The 21,495-nt window shown below is 34.7% G+C and overlaps 1 protein-coding gene across 1 annotated transcript in view; it reads left to right on the top strand.

Annotated features, from left to right (window-relative positions):
* GRIK2 (glutamate ionotropic receptor kainate type subunit 2) overlaps nucleotides 1-21,495 on the top strand; it is a 432,872-nt gene that overhangs the window by 377,764 nt on the left and 33,613 nt on the right. Inside the window, exon 14 of the mRNA XM_086461343.1 lies at nucleotides 17,666-17,891. Coding sequence (XP_086317469.1) covers nucleotides 17,666-17,891 — 226 coding nt within the window. The remainder of the gene's footprint in view (nucleotides 1-17,665; nucleotides 17,892-21,495) is intronic.

Genomic DNA, 21,495 nt, shown 5'->3' with positions numbered 1-21,495 from the left:
TTTCCCGCCCTCCCTTTCCACCACTTACCTCATCATATTAAATTTAAATAAAGCAAAAAGTTCTAATTCTCTTCCTTTACCTGAACAACAAATTATGTTATGTCAGTATTTTTCTCAGAACAGATTGTATCTTGACTTATTCAGACGACCTCTAGCATTCTAGCCACAATTCATTTATCTGAAAGGATAATGAGTAGTTTACTTCCGAAGAGTTTTCAAAGGACATATTTTCAGCCATCCCAGATGACCTGCCTCCTGCAGATTATTGCAGATGTGTAAGGAGATATCTATTTCTGGATACGTTTTAGAAGAAATGGGCAGAAGTATAAATGGAGACAAAGAAGTTGATTTGGCTAGTTGGTTATAGTAGACACTACATATTTCTGAGAATCATTGAATCTAAGTCCCAATATTGTACAGATCCACTGGAGTTAGTATGCAGCAAATCTTAAGAATTGTATTGCAAGGCTGCAGTATCTTCTACTGCAAGTTTTATGTTTTTCTAAATTCAAAATGCCTCTTCCCTTATCTCTTCCAGAAAACATACAAGGATCAAGAGAAGCTACTACATAGACAGAATCATGTCTGTTAAGCCTAATTATTCAGTCTACTTAAATTCAGTTCTTGATCTAGGATCTGTAAGAAACATGTTATAAAAATAAAATCACACACCGTTACAGACGTATGTATATATACACACATGCAAACACAGAGCAAGGGATATATCTATATCTGTATATAAAGATACACAGAGAAATGTACTGTTCCTAAGGACTAAGGATTGGTTGATTTGGGAATTTATACTGGTAGTAGTATTGCAATGAAGGAAAGAGTGCAGCCATAAAGAAAAATCATTAAAGATAATCTCCGTATTCAATGAAATGTTTCTAGAGTTTATATTTTATTTAATAAGAAGAAACAGTGGCTCTGAATGTCAAGGTCCCCTTTCTGGAAGTAAGTAATGTTTTAAAGGAATGACAAAGAGTTTGTCCTGGATCATTACAAAGGATTGTAGGGGCTGTACAATAATAGCGTATTGATTGTCATTTTACTCAGATTTTCTTGCCCTGAAGAAATATTTTAGATATCAAAGCAGTTACCTCACCCTGGATTTCTGACAGAGGTAAAATCTTAATTATCATGGACAGACTGTTTGAGAGAAAAAGCAAACCAAAGAAAATACTCAATTTGGGTTAATTGGAACATTTCACAGACACAGCTTTATAGGACCCCCTCCTTTTTTTTTTTTTTTTTTTTTTTTTTTTTTCTTTTTTTTTTTTTTTTTTTTTTTTCCCAACCTTAGCTTAAATAACTAAGCTTAAATTTATTTTTTAAAAAATAAATTTTTGAGCTACATTTCACCTTCCAAATCAGACAAAAAAGAAAAATAACAGTACAACATCTATAGAAAGCTAATATGTTTTCCAGTTCAGTATTTTCTACAGAAAAGTTGACCAAGTTGTTTTTTCTCTAAGAACATTTGATAATTAAAAGAATTTTCAAGAAAAACAATATTCTGTTGAGTGCTATACAAGCTGCAGGCTTCAACTTTGTCATTTAGAAAATGTTCTTCATTTGGGGTAATGAACATTAAGGATGCTTCAGAAAAACATGGTAGCTGGTCCTTTAAGAAAAAATGCCTCCTTCCAAATCCAAACGTACCTAGGCAGATAGATGCTACTTTTTCAGCGTGGCCTCTTCTCTGATTTTCAAGATAACATAATTTCTTCTATTGCTTAGAAGAGGGTGTCAATGAGTAAAGAATGTTCACAAACTCATGTTACCATGAACACAATTGCTTTCTAGGAGTTCTAAGCCTTCTTTCAACTTCTTTCAGTTTCTGAGTGCCTGACTCTATGTCTTGTTTTTTGGTGATATCTTTTCAGTCACAGTAGAAGAAAGACGTGGACCTTTTAGAGGAGGTTCAGAGGAGGGCCACAAAAATGATCAGGGGGCTGGAACACCTCTCTTCGCAAGAAAGGCTGAGAGAGTTTGGCTTGTTTAGCTTGGAGAAGAGAAGGCTCTGGAGAGACCTTAGCGAAGCGTTTCAATACTTAAGAGAGACATTTTACCAGGACCTGTTCACATTGTACACAAGGAAGAAATTCTTTACAATGAGGGTGGTGACACAATGGAACAGGTTTCCCAGAGAAGTTGTGCATGTCCCATCACTGAAAGTGTTCACGGTCAGGTGGGATGGGGCTTTGAACAACTTGACCTAGTGAAAGAGTTCCCTGCCCATGGTAGGGGGCTTGGAAGTAGACATTCTTAGAAGGTCCATTCCAATCCCAACCGTTCTAGGATGCTATGAGTGAATGAGAGCTGTTTTATCAATCTACTATAATGTTTTAGCCAATTTGCACTATAGAGTCAAGAATTGAAGGCTGGTTATATGGACATGATTTGCTAATACTAATGATTTTCTTTATTGAATAAGTGTTTTAATGAATTACTAAAACATTTAGGAGAAGATAGAAATATAGTTAGTGCCATTCAATCATGCATCTAAGCATAATTCAGGAAGCCTAACAGAAATTTTGCCTGTGCAAGTATCAAGTTAGAGGATCCATAATATCTATGTTCGAGCATTCACAAAAAATGTATCTTTTATTTCTCACTGAGTGTATTTGTGAACATTGTTTGCACTCCTTTACGAACTAGCCAGCTCAGGCTGGAGTTCTGTTAAGTATCTCTGACACAGCCATAAGTTTTTCATATTCTGCAGCTGGAAAATAATATTGTCCTCCACATATAAATCCTCACAGCTACAGAACACCTATAAAAAGTGTCCTTTTTGAAACATCAATATCTATACCATTTTTATAGAATGGGAACAATATATACACAATTAATGTTTGAATTACATACCATATATGTCTTCCATTTGTTTTAGATGGCAATTTTAAAGGGACAAAATTTCCTACAAATGTCTGAAATTTTAGTTTTCTCTCAGAAAATAAAGGTCTCAAGACTTCAAAAAGAAATACAAATTAATTTATTTAGACACAAGTATTAAAAGGACAATAGCTTTAATATCAATTTCTGAGTGATTGCCAGAATTGAGAGAACTAAATAAAAATGAACTATAGCTTGCAGGATATTTAAGCAACATTTTTTAATAATAAGATGGTTTCGGTGAGCTGGTGTATTTTATACCCATTGATGAGTGTGATTTGCTAGTTTAAGAAGTCTTTCTCAGCACTGCATATTTGTATTAATAGATGATAAAAACAAAGGAGCAGACTAACTTCTAACCTTAAATCAGTCTGGAACAGCTGTGTAGACAATAAGAAATAGCTTAATTGTTTCCAAGTAGGTCAAAAGGTTGATCCAAAAGACAAGTAAATTCATGTGTGAGCTCATATTAGTCTCTTCTCCATCCTGTGATACTTCAAGTAAATGGGTTGCCCTGCAAACCAGAAGAAAAGGTACTGCACTGTGACTATGATATTTGGTATTGCTTGGATAAAGCCTGTTTAAAGCGGGAGGAAATAGGATTGCCATAAGCTTCTTGTCAGCTTCCAGTCTGAAGTAAATTCCGACATACAAAAAAAGACTCAAAGAAAATAAAAAAAACAAACCCAAAGTGGAAAAATAAGCTGGTCAAAGCAACTGCTTAACATATCCCTACTTTAGGCATTAATTATACTACATATGTGAGTGAGGGTCAAAAGCATTGAGGTGAACAAGGAGTACTTTGGTGCAGGCAAATGGAAAAAAAACCCCAAACAACCAAGCTAGTGATTTAAAACAGATTGAAATTTTTGAAGTGAGACATAAAGGTCACAAAATCAGATTGAGATTGCTAAGGCACAGTGGACAAGTTTTAATGAATTCTCAGTAAAGCTTTTAAAGACAAGTACTCAAGATTGGAATATCGAGATAAACCCTTTTTAAAATTTTTTTCTTAATCAATCGGAAGAGAGCTTAGGAAAGTTCTTGAGAAAGGTCAAATGGAATTATGTAAACGTGGTCTTGAACAAAGAAACTGAGTTTCCTAAGACTGATTTGAGTAACTTTTCAACTGAAAAAAAAGAAAGTTTTTCAATGATTGACTTTCATTCGCGTGTTTGGGGCAACAAGGATACTGTTTTGTCTGCTCAAAATGTTAGCAATCTAACATCTGTAAACAGTAGAGAAGGTGGGATTAAAATAAGAAGGAATAGAGCCTCAAACCAAGTCATTATACCTAGCAAGCAAAACAGTGCAGTGATAGAGATGAATGGAGATAAATGTTTACTTTTTGTACTTAAAGATGTAGGCAAAATGGGTCTATAAAGAAGATGTCTTCTCAGTGTAATAAAAATCTACTTTCTCTCCGAAGTAGTATAAAGAGACTTTTCCTTTAGGCTATTTCAAATACCTTTACTGGACTTTAGAGGAAGAGATCCACACAAGGAAAGGACAAGAAATTGTTCTTCTATATCCTTGATGAAGGATGCCTATCTAGTCTAGTATGGAACAGATAAATGGAGAGTCAGGAGGACTATTATCCTGTTAGGATAATAGTTAGTAACAGGCAAAACTGGTGGAATCATGCTGTATGATTATACAACCCTGGAGTAAGAAGAGCAATTTAGCAAGTTACTAGGATTTTCTTTATTCTTACGTTTCACTCAAAATGAGAAATGGAGACTAATTATAAAGCAGAGAAAATGCTATGATTATGAGATTATGTCTTGTATATATTTTTTTTTGTTTGATGTTTCTTTAGACTTTTATGAGTTAGCTCTTTGGTTTTAAAGGCAAAAAACTGTCTAGGATGCCATAATATCTGGTTATTATCTAATCTTGTAGGATGAAGTTAGCTATAGAATATGTTTGCTAGAAAAAAAAAAAACAATCCTAGAATTATGGCACATACTGCCATGAACTGAATGGACAGAGTGCGCTAATTGACAGGTTCTATTACACCTGTCATGATGAAGATGAATATGCTCTTGACAGAGATTTTCAGTACATTGGTAACTTCCTGGAAGGTTCAGTGCAACTTTAGCAGATCAACATAAACCAGAATGAAATTATAAGAATATAAATGCAAATTAATAAGATTATAGTACTTGTCTTCATTTGAGAAATTACTTTGAATGCTTAGTGTTTATGCACACTACTATCTACTGTTGCTAAGATGAAACAATAATAGTTGATTAGGGTCTTATGACTAAATTTAAAAGATGTTTATGGAGACATGCACGTTCAAGCAGGTTATTTTTCTTTATTAATTTTATTGCTGGCAGATAATGTTTGTCACTTATCTGTAGCTGTTTATTGTAAAATGAACTAGTGGTGTATCAGTCCATTGCTGATCCAGGTCCTCATTAGAAAAACCTGTTATGTTAATTGGCACCACTTTAAGCAACCTCAGCAGATGACCAATATTTAAAATAGAGATTAAACTATTCGCTTACTTCCCCAAAAACTTTCATCCACTTTGTCATGTTGGAAGCTGCTTGTACTGTCACTGCTTTGTCTGCTTTTCTTCTTGGAATATGAAGAGAAATCATGTTTGCAGTGTTGCTACAACATATTTCCCAACACAATGGCTTTCAAACTCATAGGTGATCTCTGCAACCTACCTGCGAGTAGTGAAGGGTCACCTGAAACAGTATAACCACAATAAAACATTGACAGTGGCATCAGTAACATAAGCCAAAATACAGTCACAAGCACTATCAGTGCAACTGTTTATTTTTGTCCAACTAAATGGAAAGTAGAGAAATGTAAGTGGTATGGTATAAAAAGCAGAATAAATTTTATTAGTTTTCTTTGCTTTCACTTTATTTTTATTGCCGTTGTTTTAATTCTTATGTGATACATATGAAGGGCAGAATATGAAATCAGTCACAGGTAATGTTACTAACCTTTATTAGAGTAGTTTACTACATATGTATTTATTATTCATTGAAGTTTTCTAAAATTGTTGTTCATAAATTAGTTTCCATGATATTCCCTAGAATGGAATTTTCTAACTTTCACAAATAGTTTAATTAAAACAAAAAATTAGGGAATAAAGTCAAGCACTGTAGTCCCAGTTATTATTTGAAACTGCTCAGCAGAATAATTTGGTAGCATTCAGAAAAGTTTGGTTTGTTTTGGTGAGCAGGTTACCAAAGATATTAATATAAATTTAGCTACGTTTAACATAATGGACGCTCAAACGTCATCAGAAATTGTGTTTCCCATTATCTTTTACTGCATGAATAACACAATTACTTTTTGATGTCCAATTGGTCGACTTATTGACAGCTTGACAGGGGAAATGCAGAATCTGCAGCATGATGTACAGCTACACCCAGCAGTCCCATAGAGGAAATATCTAGAATCCTTAGCCGTTCTGATAATGCCACACAATCATGAACATAACTTTTCTAGGAGTTATGATATCACATATCAGTCCATACAATATGTCTATGATAGCACATGGATTTCTACTAGAGCATGTCAGTATATAATGTCAAATATCTGTTCCTTCTCTTGACTGTATTTCAGAACTCACATGCCACAGAGTAATTATTTCAAACCATGTTTGAAGCATTTCATTGTTGATATAAAATTCTGTGCAGCCCCAAAAATTCATAGATAGTACATTATAATTGCTTTTACTATGGGTAACTATACATACACAAATGTAAATTAATACTTTAGTCATTAATAAAGGTCTTCTATTGTAGGAATTAGTGAAATTTTTTCTTAGAAAGCTTAAAATATTGTTAAGGCATCTCTGGAGCTCACATGGTGTGAACTTGCTGAGTACCATAGAAAATTTTTATGCCAGCTCAGGAATTCTCTATTAAAAAAATAAATTTTTTTGCAAAATAAAAATTTTCTGTGGTTAAACTTTGATTTTTGTTGTCTTAATTTTTCTTTCAAGTGAAATCAAGATGAAACTTTTCACTCTCCCTTTTTCTTCCTGTGATTCTGTCTACTTTGTTCCAAACACATTATTATGTCATTTTTTCTCAATTTAATTTCAGCTTCTTTTTCTACTTTTCATTGCAACTCAATGTGTCTGCAGTTGGTGAAATACCAAGATTTTCTGTAAGACATAAAACAGATTTTTTGTTTATCTCAAGTATTTAATAGGCTTTGAAAAACTTTCAACTTTTGAGGAAAGGCAAGCACTTATCACTTATATCCTTTTCTTCCTCTTCTCTAATTTGTACAATATTTGTCTAAATAATAAATATCAGCGTAGTGTTCTAGTTTTGCAATGGAAGTTTGACTTGTAGAGATTTCATTTGTGTGCTACTGAGAGACTTAAATGATCTCTGAATTCATTGTGTTTAGTTTAACATTGAAGTTTCAAGTTATCTCTCAAGTGGGATATGTACATATTTGTATGCCATATTTGCTCATGTAGCAAAAAAATCACAACAAGATGTGAGGACTAAGGGAAAGGCACATCAGCCTAACTTCTTTTTTCCTTTTCTGGCTGATACGGCTCAATGATAGTATCACTTTAACTTTGATTTATGTCATTGAAGGTGATGTTTAGTAAGACTACAGTTGGACTTATGCTTGAAAGAAAATGCTGAAATGGAAAATGCTGGAAATGGAAAGAAGTAAGAAGATACAGTATTTTCACATTGATCCTTCCAAGAATTCAGGGCAACTAAAAGGAATAGAACATCTGTATTTTTCAGGCTGCAATGCTCAGGCCAGAACATATGATGGACACTTCCCAATGCAGACCTGATAAACCACTTCACAGTTTCACAGAAATAAGTACCTATTCCTACAGCCAATGTCAAATGTGCTCAAATTATAATTACTTTTGCAATTTAAAGTTCAATCTAACCTATTCCTAAAGAACATATAGTAGCCAAGGTTCTATTGAAACGATAAACTGTATGTTTTTGTAGATAGATTTCAAAAAGCACAAATTTCTGCAGTTGATATGTGGCAGTGGAAATATAATGCATGAATTTTTTATTGATTTTGTTTTCAATTTGCCTTAGCAGAAATATAGAAAGTATGGAATTTTTTGATTCAGTAGTTTCAGAAGACCACATACAGTAATTCTACTCAAAATGGTCCTTTTTTTTTTTTTTTTTTTTTTCCAGTCAAGAATGGTTCTGCACAGTTCAGTTATCTGTTAGGACCTTTGTAATGAGCAGTAATAAAATAAGTAGTTAGCACAGAATTAGCCTGAGATATCTTAGAATAAACTTTGGCTAAGTTTTGGTGTATTATTTAACAGAAAAAATGACGTGACTGATTTAAGTCACTGAATGGTCAAACTGATAAATCAGTGAGGAACTTTCCCTTCATTTTTTTTTTTTTTTCCCAATTACTCTATTCCCCCTAATCTTGAGCACTTCTTTCTGTCTAAGCTGGAATACCTCAGTTAATAATGCTGGGAAGAGAATACTTTCCCCTCTGTTCTGCCGTGCCCTTGCCATTCTGGCTGTTCCAAATTAAAAACAAAGCAGAGGCTTTGCAGAACTTCCTTGGTCTTCAGAAGATATATTGTATCCCTTTCTCTGTTAAATGACATTACCAGCTGTGTTTAGCCTGCCTGTACACACTTATTACAGATGTCCAAATTGCAGTATGCAAATAAACACATAAATTCTTTCTTACCCTAACTTTTGACTTGTTATACCATTTTGTCAATACTGTAATTTTCCTCATCAAATTCTGAAAAGTTGGGTAGGGACTCTGTGTATCAGTGCTAAAAAATTCCTCAAAACTACATCTTATCTCTGCTAATGTTTGTATTTTCTGTACCGATTACTAATTGAACGCATGTAAATTCATTTATGCATGTAGATGAATTCTTCATGATGGATTCTTCAGCAACCAGTTTGGCTGGAAAGTTCTTGTGTCTTTTCCTGTAGCATTTTATCCCAGAAATTTTAATTTTTTTTTAACCTCTCCATTGTTGGAGGAGAGCAGCTCCTTAAGTGTTACGTTGCTTATCTTCTCACGTATGTTGTTTAGGAGATTACAGGTGTTGCAAGATAAAACTGCCAGAATTATTCCAAGACCTGACAGATTTGCTAACAAACAGTTCTTCTGATCAGTATCCTACCACTCCTCTATACCTTTGATATGAACCACATATGGCATCAATCCTGTTCGCCTGAATTAACTCCAATTTTCTAGTGACCAAGGTCAGACAAGTACAGAGAAAGACTCAGCTGTTCTTAGCTAGCACATATGGTCCAGCATTGCTTGTAATTTACTTACTGTAATAAAAAAGTACTGAATGCTAAATCCAAATCCCACTGCAGAACACCTCAGTGGTGGTTTATGCTAATCTATAGCTGGCAAATATTTTACATGAGCTATGTTGTAAATAAACACTTGAAATTATTGGCTATTTTGGATGTTCAGAGTTTTGTTACGTCTGGCCACAGAACTGATGGGGGAATTTATTGGAGGAAAACCCCCACCAATCTGTCTGTGCCACCAGACTGGTTTTGATGACTATCATTAGAGGCAATAATTAATAATAATGCTGCTGCTTGACAGGTGCCAAAAGGAAAAAAAAAAAGTGACAATGGAAATTCCGTTAAGTTTTTGAAATCGGTGAAGATAATAAAACAACGTTTATTCCTGTTTTGTGCAACAAATTAGCAAATAATAGTCAGTTGGCTTTCTGTCCATTCTCCTCATTCAAAAAGATCTTGAATGCTATGAGTTTGGTTTCTAATGCTGCCTGATGAGTTTCTTTCAAATCACAACAGCAACGGAGTGTTTTGGAAATAGTGCATATTAATTTTGCTTTGAACATCACATAAACATCTTTCATGCCAGTGTGGATGCTATGAGAATACTGTTGTTAAAGTCATGGCGTTGAGACAAATTCTTATTCTACTAGAGGTAAATATTTAAAGTAGTATTTGTGAACTTCAAGCTCTGTTCCAATGATAAACTACATACTCGCTGCTTTTGGAAAAGGAGATTGCTTCCGGGTACAGTGCAAATAAAGTGTGGAGTTTTGCACTGCAGTTTGTATCTGAATAGGCAGAGTGAGCAGAAGTGGATTTATCTTTACAGAATGTGCAGAATATAGTATCAGCTTTAAAAACAAATTAAATTTGCTTGATGTCTTATTCCTACTTATAAAGGAAAAAACTTACAGAAGTGTGAGAAATATCACACTTGTCATCTTCCACAGTACTTTACAAAAAGAACCATTGTGATGTTAGTTATAATTCTGTAGAGGACCATAAATCATTCTGATATAAAAAGCAAGGAAATTCTCTGAAATCCATTAGTGATTTTGGAGCTATAAAATCCTTACTTATTTCCAGGTCAAAGCTGATAGTGAAAACTTATTTCAATAGCATTAGGTTTTGTTTTTTTTAAACTATAAATTATCTTAAATATTTAAAGTTTGTTCAAAATCTTTGTTTTTTAAAACAAAAAAGTCAGCACAATCAGGGCAAGAGAAAAAAGCACTGCATTTTTCATTCCTTGTAGGTCTATTCTTGGCAGAAACACCTTTACTACATTTTTTCATTTGTGCTCAATGGACCATGAAAACTGCCATTACAGAGGAGACAAGGCTGTATGCATTGGTTTTATTGTTTTTATGCTGACACAAAAAAATCTAAATCAGCCAGTTCACTTGGGGGTTTTCAGGCCTCAGCAGTTCCAAAAAACTGGGAGGGGGGAAAAAAATAAAGAGTAAAAGAAATGCCCTGAGGTCTGAGGGTCAGAATCAATGAGACCAGCCTAATAAAAAGGATACTGTCTTTTTCACTTTATTTTTGATGACTGAGAAAAAGCCAGTCTCATAGTTCTAGAGGACAATAAAGAAAATACAGTATTACTAGGGTCATTTTTATAACTAGTTGCTAATCTGGTCAGAAAATCTGATGCTCAGAAGTTCGTTTGAATGAACAGAGTCTGTCTGTTGGTTGGTAGAGAACAGCTAAGCTGATTTAAGTCTGGTCTGCTGTCCAGCACAGGTGGAGCAATATATAATATTTTCAGCATATTTAAGATGCTAGTGATTAGCATGGTGCTCTGTAAAAGCTGTGCCTTAGCCTATAGCAATGATTCAAAAAACGTGCATTACACAAATGTGGATGCACAGTTTGGAATGTCTATGGCATCATATTACATTGCGGAGGCATCAGGTGCAGATATGCAATTAAGACCAAATTGCATTTTACACATACTGTGCTCTGCTATGTCAAAATTGGTAAATATACTGCTTCTGCTGCCTCAAAAAACAGCACTTACTTACTTTTGGAGTGTAGAATTAGTTAAGGCTTACCAGAAACTAGAAATTATTTCAGTCATCAAAACAAATGGATTACTTAAAATATCTGGAAACAGGACATGATGCTGTATAAAGCTAAAAAATTATTAAGATCTGATATCTTCCATGCCAATTCCTGTAGCTGATTCTGGTATTTATCATTATTTGCATATATTGCTGTTTAGCTCGGAAGTCCCAGTAATGGATCATCATTTTCCACTTCAAAAACACTGAGCACTTTGGAGAAAACAGTACCTATTCCAAAAAATTCAGATTCATATTAAGAACTGGGAGAGGTGGATCAGTGTATACAGACATAAACTACAGAAACAAGTAGTACAAAAAATGCAAAATGAACAAACAAATCATTGGTCATTGACAGGTATTTGAACAGTAGCAATCAGCCTTGACAAATTTCCATTTGGTGACTGTCCAGGAAAGCAAACAGGCTATTTATGTTTATTTACAATTTATTTTCATCTATGCAACTGTTCAAATTTTTTCGGATAACTTTATCTTTGAATTTCTCTGTATTTATAATGCTTGAGGACAATTACATAATTGCTAAAACATTCTTTACTTTAGGCTGTTGGTTTGTTCTCTCAGCTTTAAGCTTGTCATACTATGATTTGAAACGTATTCAGTTAATTAACTTTGTTAACTCTCTATTAATGTTACTAATCCTCTGTGGCCTAAAATACTGGAGACATATCCCAAATGTATTAGAAAAGCTGTGAGCCATAAGAGGATCGTCTATATTTGCTTCACCTAAAGTTGACATCTAGCCTTCTTATGTTTAGAAAAAAAATCTTGAGATACATTAGTGCTTTTGCCATTATTAAGAACATCAGAAATGCATTTCTAGGTTGTTTCACAGCTATGTAGATTTAGGGCATGCGTCAAAACAAAATGTCAAACTTAATATGAATAAGGAATGAATAAAATAAACATATAATATGAACAATTCAGCTTGGATTTCCATACTGGTGTTCAGAATTTTCAGGAGGTCCTGTATGAAAATATTGGGATGACCTACTTGAGTTTCCAAGGACTGAAGGGTGAAATAGACAGGAAAATACATTTCCTTGGCTGATAATGGGCTTGTCTTAGGCTCGATGTCCAAACTACAAGTTCACAATATTTTGGGAGTTTCTTTTATTTGTTTGTTTGGTTGGTTGGTTTTTCCCAAGCAGAAAATGGTAGGTTTTGTTACTGCATGTAAATTCATACTGATAAAGAATCATAGAAATCAATGGAAACTCAAAGTTAGAAGGGACCTCTAGAGATCTTTTCCTTTTGTTGGAGGAGGTCTGCTTTCTTAATTGAAAGCAAGGCCTTAGATTAGCTTATTCGGGGCTGTGTTAAGCTGTCTCAAATATTTCCAGTAAGCTGATTCCAGTACTTCTCGGGGCTACCTGTTCCAATGCTTAGTTGTTCTTATGATGTAGAATTCTTTTCTCATATCGACACAGAATTTCACTTCAGCACCTTGGGCTCTTGCCTTTTATCCTGTCACCACGCAGCCCAATGAAGAGAGTGCCTTCAACTTATCTCTAACCTTCTCTTTAGGTAATGGAAGAAAGTGAATAGATTTTTTGTAAGCCTTCCATTCTAGGTTGAACAACTCCATTTCTGTCAATCTTTCTTTGTAAGTTAAGATGTCCAACCCTCCTTGGTCACCTTGATGGACACTTCAATTTTAACATCTCTCTTGAACTTGGAGGACCAAAACTGGAGAGTGTTCCTGGTGTGGCTTGACAAGAGACAAGTATTGTGCATCAATCACATCCCTTGTTCTGTTGGCTATAGTCTTGCTGATAAAGCCTTCAGTTTGCTTTCCTACTGCAAGGATGGGCTGCTTACTTATATTCAGCTTGCTGTCCTCTTGGATCCATAAGTCCTTTTCAGCCAACATACATTCCTGCCAGTCAATTTCCAGCCAGTACAAATGTTTGGGATTATTTTCTGCCAGGATAGACTTTGTATTTATCTTTGTTAAACCTCATTCCTGTTATACTAATTTTCCAGCTTCTTGATGTCTCTCTGCATGGTAGCTCTTTCTTCCAGTTGTCTATCTCTCTTCCTTGTTTAGTGTTGTCCACAAACTTGGTGAGGGTGCTTTCATTACCATTTTCCTAACTGTTTATAAAGATATTGAATAATATCAGGTCTAGGACTGACCACAGAGGCACTCCTCTCATGACAAGATGCCAATCTGGCCTTGAGCTATTAACTACCACATTACAAGATCAACATCTCAGCCAGTTCTTCACCAGTAGGTGCTCCATCTGTCCAGTCCATATCCTACCAGCTTGCCATCAAAGATGTTGTGAGACATCGTGTTGGGCACCTTGCTAAGGCTCATGTAGATGGGTCTTTACGAATGCACTTTTCATATGTCATTCTTTTTGCCAGTGCAAACACATAAGTGATGAACTTGGTGAAGTAATTCAGAAGTGACATTTCATAGTCTGTGTATTACAAAGGGTCAGAATAAATGTGCGTAATTGTTCCTTTGGCCTTAAAAAAATCCATGAATCAAGCAACTTTAAGAAAAGTGGCCTGTGTCCACTAAGAATGCGATGCCTAGGGAAAGAAAAGTCACATAGCTGTTATAGGCAGTGTCATAAATTGAAAATAGTATAGTAGGATAGGAAGTCTGTGGGGGGTTTTTTGACATAAAGATTGTCATGGTTGAATTCTTATGTGTTGGAGAGTACTAGCATAATATATACGAGAACTGCGTTTCTGACTTTTTGTTTACTTATTTCTTTTCTCAAAATTCAATTTTAATTACTTTTAATCTTTCCTTTGTTACTACAGCCTCTTTTGAGTTTAAATAATGCATGGGTGACAGCAAAGCTGAGGCATTGTCTGTGACACATAAATACTTTTAGAAGCCAGGAAAGAATGCTATCATTAAAATAATAATCTCCATTAATGGATTTGTAATTTTTCCTTTGTAGAAAAGTGTCAGAATTTGCCTGGCACATTTTTGCTCTGCATTTATCCAATCTTGTCTTGTATCACGAGGTCTGCTTTCCTGTCCTTTGATCCTTGTTTATTCTGGCATTCATTCAACATCCTGATATTTTTCTAACCTTGAGTCTCACTGCATATATATTTGTCTTTCCTAGCCAGTGCTTCAGGATAGAGCGGTAAGTAACACGTAACTAACAATGATTCCTTCTGTTTCCAGCCTCACAGTTGTACATAGCATTAGATCAAATTAGAGCCTTTGCCAGGCTTCCTTTTGTGATCCCTGACATGCAGTTATCTTTCAATGATCTTTCAATTTATGAACACTGAATATGTCACCAACAGTATCCTCTGAATGTCATTGTGAGAGCTACCATTTTATACACCAGGTAGATAAGTTACTTGATTTGCTTAACTTTTTCATTTCCATCTTTCCTGTTCTCTTTTTTTATTCCAGTGAAATTCAAATATTGCAAAGCATAGGCAGCTTTCTTACCACTCTGCATTGTCTTCAGAATTACTGAGGGAAAACAGGCATGATAAATCATGTCACCACAAGTTATCTTATACAGACATCATTTCCGGTTGATTTCAAGTTAGGTTGGCTTTCCAGACAGTGATTTCCACTTAGATGAAACAATATGGTGAACTAACCCAGATAAAATAATACACTTCATTGATGGAGTATATAAGTTCATTAACGAGATTGATTTGCACACAGTGAAAGAAGATGGAAACTTAATGTAAATTGCAGCATCTGCTTCTATCAGTATGAATAACACAGTCATAACCACAAGAAGCAATATATACGTATTGGAGTGTCATCCTCTTTAGTTCAATATCAAATGGGCTCCTGATGCTTTTGATTGTTCCAGCTTCTTGATTTTACTCACATGAGTCTGCTGAGTAGTTTGCCAAACACAGGGGAAACCCATTTGTGATTGTATTTTCCTGAATCAAATGTTGTGGTTTTTTTTTTATTTTCAGATAAAACATTCTCTGTTGTGCATAAAACAAATCCTGTAACCTGTACTATACACTTTTTTTTGGCAAGAATTTCTGAACTCAGAATTTAGGTGTCACAAGCAGATGGACTGTTTTCCTTGGCACCATTTCAGTTCTGACTTTTAACTTTTAGGGGTGGAAGAAAGCAGTTCAAAGACACTGTAGTGTTCTACCTATATAAGAAAACTAAGAGATCACTGTGCACTTTCTATCACCCTTGTTAGCTTCATGGTGGTAAGCCATGTGCACTGATATTCTAGGGTTTGTGTTGTCTTCTACAGTCTCACTAATAATGTGTAGACTTTTTTACTTTTTTTTTTGTTTGTTTGTTTTAATTATTCCAGTAAGAGAGCTATCCTATGCAGGAGCTTTCTCTGGTTTTGTTGATGACCTTTGTTCCTTCCTTTTAAATAATAGCTGTGGCTTCATCCTAGCTGATTAAATCAGTTGTCATAAAATGAGCACTCTGTCCTTTAGAGGATATTGTATTTTTTCACATGCTCTAATGCTTTGGTAGAGAGCAACCGTTCCCCCTGCTAACATGTTTTTGTACTGGAATTTGGTTTTATTTTCAACAGAAATATAGATATATGTATTATTACAGTCCATTCTTTCTTTATTTTCTGTTATAGCTCATTTGGTTGTTTTTTGGTTTTTGTTTTTTGGGTTTTTTTTGGTTTTTTTCCCTTCAACATGCGTCAGCAATGTGTATCTAACAGTTTACTAAAATTATTTTCTCTGACAATTTTTTATATTGTTAAGATTATTTATAGTGGCTAAAATGCTTGGTTTGTGTACTGGGGTAAAGATTGTATGTCAAAAGAATTGAATACAGGTTCTTGGTAAAATGTTACAAATAGTAAAAAGCATTCATTTTCCATCCTTTCTGTAGTAGATAATAATTTAGATTCCTACAGAGCTGATGTGCATTACTTAACGTAAGTTATGCTACAATGCAATATTAAATGCTTGCAATAATTATTTGATTTTCAAAACAAACCCTATGAAGAGAGATCATATCTGTTTGGTCTTCTCTATTCTATGTGTTCACAGTATAGTCTGAAGAAAAATTATTTCCGCTTTCATTGTTACTAAAATCTTTTGCAATCAGCCACAGACTATGTTCAGTACAGTAACAATGTGTTCATCCAGAGTTCCTAAAAGTCTTCAGTTTTCATTAGCATTGACACTAGACTTAGTTCAAATGCTTGATTTGCTAAGTCCTCAGGCAGAGGGAAATAACTCTTGGATTGTATCTCATCAGGGGAACAAAGTCATCTTTTTTTTCTAAATACTCGTTCTTTTTATTCCACATACACTGCTAATTCTCCTCTGGGGCAGAATTTCTGGCTGCCAATCAGCTAAACTTCAGAAAGGTTTGTAGTGTCAATCTTTGTTTAGTATCTCCACCAGAGCTGACAGCAGAGTTATGTTTAAGGCTGACATTAAAAAGATGAAAGACTCCTTAAAAAGTCTGATTATACTAGTTCACGTGCTGTATTTCTACACTTTATTTACTAAGCAAGATTTAACATTACCAAACATATTCTGATACATCTTGAGTTTGAAACATTATTAAACAGATGGGGCAAATGTAATGTAAAATGTTCAGTACTTCTAATACTTTTAAATTATCCATTATGATGGATATGATCTCTTAAGGACTGTGTGGGAAGGTAATATCTTTTTTTAAAGAAGCTGAGGTGAAGGAAAGGAAGTGATTCCTCTGTAGTTGCACAGCATCACTTTGTGCCAAACTACTGTCTGCTTTGTCCCAAACTACTGTCTCTCACTTCCTGTCACAACAGTTCTTTGCATTCTGGGAACATTGAAGCAGAAAACACATGTTCTTTTTTAAGACTTCTAGCAGTCAATTTCTGAATGGCAAGCTAGTATTAGTGTGACCAGAGTGTGACACTATCTCTTGCCTAAAATCTTTCTCGAAATATTTTTGCTGTCCTCCCTCTCACAACAGTTTTCTCCACATACTGTCATCTGTAAGTGTTTGATTACTTCACGTTTCCACAGTGTGCTTTAGTTTTCAGAATTGCTCAGGAGCAACCAAGATAGATTGAAATAAGAGTTAAACTTTCAAATGTGCCAGAATCCACAGATTCCCCTGTAACACTCACCAACATTGTTGATGAACTTGAGTGCAATGAAATACTTAATAGTTTTCCACTGACTTCATCCTTCATCTTACATAAAATATGCAAACAATAAAAAAGAGATAAACAACAGATACTGTGCATTTTCTTGAGAATCTGTCCAGCTGTTTTGTTTTATACAAACAAGATGAGAAGTACACATAAGACGAAAGGTACAGGCATCCTTAGAAGAATGCCTTGGTAAAACCTGACATGTAGTAAAATACAGTAAGACCAATGTGCACACTTAAAATTTGCTTTCACTCTTATAAGCATATTATTCTTACTCATGTTGCGTCTAATTTTTGTCTTTCAGAAATCCAAAATCTCCACTTACGACAAGATGTGGGCCTTCATGAGTAGCAGGAGGCAGTCAGTACTTGTCAAAAGTAATGAAGAAGGTATCCAGCGTGTGCTTACCTCTGATTATGCATTTTTAATGGAGTCGACAACCATTGAGTTTGTCACACAGCGGAACTGTAACCTAACACAGATTGGAGGCCTGATAGACTCAAAAGGTTACGGTGTTGGAACTCCCATGGGTAGGTGATATGTCATCCATTTGTTCTCTGTTCATTAATTTTAGTTGCTGCAGTAGCATAGAAAAGCTCCAGTACACTGTTGCTTTCTCCATATTGCTAACCTTTTTTCTTATTCTGTTTTCCTCCCCTGGGGAAAATATTACATATTTTATCAACTTTTATGGATTTTATTGCATTTTCTAAACAGAAAAGAATAATTACTTTGTGAATAATTGGACATTTTAGTATGATACATTTCTCTTACATGGTTCCTTCCATATGTTCAACAACAACAAGTACTTTTCACAGCACTTTATTTTATTTTTTAAAAAAATTAATGTTGATCTCTCTCTTTAGAGAATGAGGTGCTAGTAGTACAAGGGTTACATTAGCACATGGAGATAATGCTTCCATACTGAGAGGGCTTGTCACTGAGATTCTTAAAAGAGGAGGGAAGATTCCATTCATGCCATGTGTAATCCACAGACAAAAGAAATACTGAATTAGGCTTCTGGAATAGGATTTTGCAGAGCAATTCCAATCCTGTAAATATTTTCCAGATCAAGTGTTCTTGACTAGGTGAAAAACTTTAGTTGCAAGATTAGAAGCCAACTACAGACATTAGTTTGGCTGCAAGAATTCACAGGATGGGATTCAGCACTCACTGAGGTGTTGAGCTCCGACAGTGATTTCTAAAGAACATGAGCTGAGGATCTGGCTTTAGATATAAGAATAGATGGGAATAGAAAATGGTGTGACACAAAGACTCTGTCAGTACTGCACAATGATGCTACTTAAATATTGTAAGAATGTTCTGCTGACTTCTTTGCAAGGCCAATATTTATTTTAACTTTATGTTTAAGAAGAATTTATCATTTTTTGATTTATGTGAATATGTTTTATGTTTTTCTCAAATAGGTTTTACATTTGGTAGTAATTTTATCTGTGTTAATACTATACACTGAAGCATTGTACGGGGAAAGTTGTGTTCAGTACTTTAGAATCAAGCACATAGTAAAGAAGATTAAGAAATGAACTTTACTTGAATATCCTGGATAAAGTCATCTAGTTTTATCAAATACAGGTTTCTCTATATGTTGTAGATATTTACTGCAACTTTAATAACATTTTATAATTTTCATGATTTCAATAATTCACTATGAAATGAACATCTACAGAAGTTATGATTCTGTTCGCTCTGTCTTTGACCAGTTAGCTGTTAGGAATCCATATACCACTTTTTCCACCCTGTTCTGTTGTGGCTTCTTATACCACTTGAATATGTTCTGTAGGCATATAAGTGCCAGAAGGGACTGGATTTCAGTCCTGCTGCTCTTTTTGACATCTCATATTTTCTGATATATTCTTTTGTTACTTTGAGGGGGAAAACCACCTTCTGTTTAGATTTAGTTTGGGGAAAATAAAATCTTTGTGATAGCTTAAATTCCTTGAATAAGCTGCAAGCAAACTTGTGAAGCACCTGAAGCATTCCCCAGAAATCTAAGTGCCCATGGAAGTGTCAAAGTGATAGGAATCGGAGAGCCCAGGCTATATTACAAACAATTTTGATTATGTGTAAATCAGAGAAGCAGCATAAACACCAGAGAAAACAGATTAAAAGCAATGATAAAGCCAGAAACAAACTTCTAGAGTTAAAGTTTAGAGGAAGAATTATTGGATGTAGAGAGGCAAGGAAGCAAGTAAGTAAACTGTCTTTTAGTCTTTGTCCCCTAACTTATCTGGGGAGAACAGGCACTATGCAGGCACTATTTCTTTATTAACTTTGAATCATATCAAAGACATCATTCATCTGCAAGATTCCAAGTAATAACAAATTATCTGAGACAAGAGAAATAATTGTTTTGTACAAGGGGATCTGTGAGTTGTGAATTGTCTTGAATCAAGATGAAACAGAGAACGTACCTGCAGGAATCAGAAATCACCAAAGGAGGTAAAAGAGTGGAAATAGTGTTAAACTTAGCAACAGAAGTTGAAATAAGAGCTATAAAAAAGATGAAGCCTTCCTAAAAAGAAATATAATGTAATATTAAAAAAACCCTAAAATAATATGTAAAGTAAGGTTTTCACAAAAGAAATGAAAGTACAACAAAACAGCATCTGGAGCCTTCCCAGGACACCTAAGAATACAAGATTAAACTTGTGTTTGGGAAGTAGCTATAAAATGCTGTCCAGAGAACTAACATTTATAAAAGTTTTATTATCCTATGTATTAACCACACAGTCTCAGAGAAAAAGAGATTGGGCAATGTCCACTAAAACAATGCACAGTTCACACATACGTTTGAAAGGAAACTTTACGAAGCAGCATATCCACAGTGTCTGTCAGAGCAGTTTTTGTTAAATATATTGCTTTGTTGAAGCTAAAAAAAAATTCATAGAGCAGTGGATAATACAAAATAAACTCGTGTTTATCTCATTCCAGAGTCTTTAAAAGATCTTATGACATGGCTAAATCTACAGAAGTAGATTTCATCATTATTTCATGATTATGGAAGAAGTTTATAGATACATGATTGAGTAATTTCTTTTTAGAGTTAATAATCCTGAGTAACATTTCAAGTGCTTGGAAAACTACAGTGTAATGGTTTCACAAACCAAGCACACATTGCTACTTGTACCTATTTGGGAAGCAACACGTCTCTGAGCAGAACAATACAGAACTATTTGTATTAGAAGCATGGTATCTGAAAGAAATAGTTGTAATCTCAAAAAATATCCATTTTATCTCCTGGAATAGTGGCTTGAAGTTGCAGAAATACTTGCAGGTAAAGTTTAATTTGTAGACTATTGTTACAGGCCTTATGTTGAATAGAGTAGAATGGGTAAGTTTTACTTTTGGAGAACAGCATCAAATGAATAGGTGCAACATGTCTTGTTCCTTTTGAAAGCTAATAGTGAGAGCATAATTTGCTTGAGCTTAAGTAACTATTAACCAGAAGAGCTGAAAGGTTTCCTAACAGAAAAATATGCTATCAGAGTAGGCTATGATAGGATAATCACTTTGAAAATGCAACCACCCAAATATAGCACCAGCTTAGAGTCCTGCAGTAGAAGCTTTCTGCTCATGATGTGAATTTTAAATTCAGAGAAAGTAAGTTGCACAAGATGAGAAGAAAAAACCATATGTATCAACTCCTTGCAAACACACTGAAGAAGCAAAATCTGAGTTCACGTGATTATTTTAATCATGCTAAGAGTATTAGTGAAATAAACAGTGTTTAGATTGCTAAAATGTAGCCTTGATGAAGGAAATTTGAAACAGTGTACTTTTGGCGCTAAGCAGGATCAGTGTACACCTTTAAAATCAACAAAATACACTAATCACAGAATGTTAGGGGTTGGAAGGGACCTTGAAAGATCATCTAGTCCAACCCCACCTGCCAGAGCAGGACCGCTTAGAGTAGATCACACAGGAACAGGTGCAAGGCAGCATTCTGTATATCTTTGCTGTTAGCTTTATTTAATATATCGTATATGACACCTGCAGCACTGAAAAGTAAACTAGAGATAGTGAATTTGATAAATTATACATACAATGAATGATTCTCATGGTACATGTTTATAATTTAACAGTCTTGTATATACTTGAATTCATTCTAGGTCA

The sequence above is a fragment of the Leptosomus discolor genome, chromosome 2 (assembly GCF_034619465.1).
Source record: "Leptosomus discolor isolate bLepDis1 chromosome 2, bLepDis1.hap2, whole genome shotgun sequence".
NCBI lineage: Eukaryota > Metazoa > Chordata > Aves > Leptosomiformes > Leptosomidae > Leptosomus > Leptosomus discolor.
This window is presented reverse-complemented; position numbering and strand designations above follow the sequence as displayed.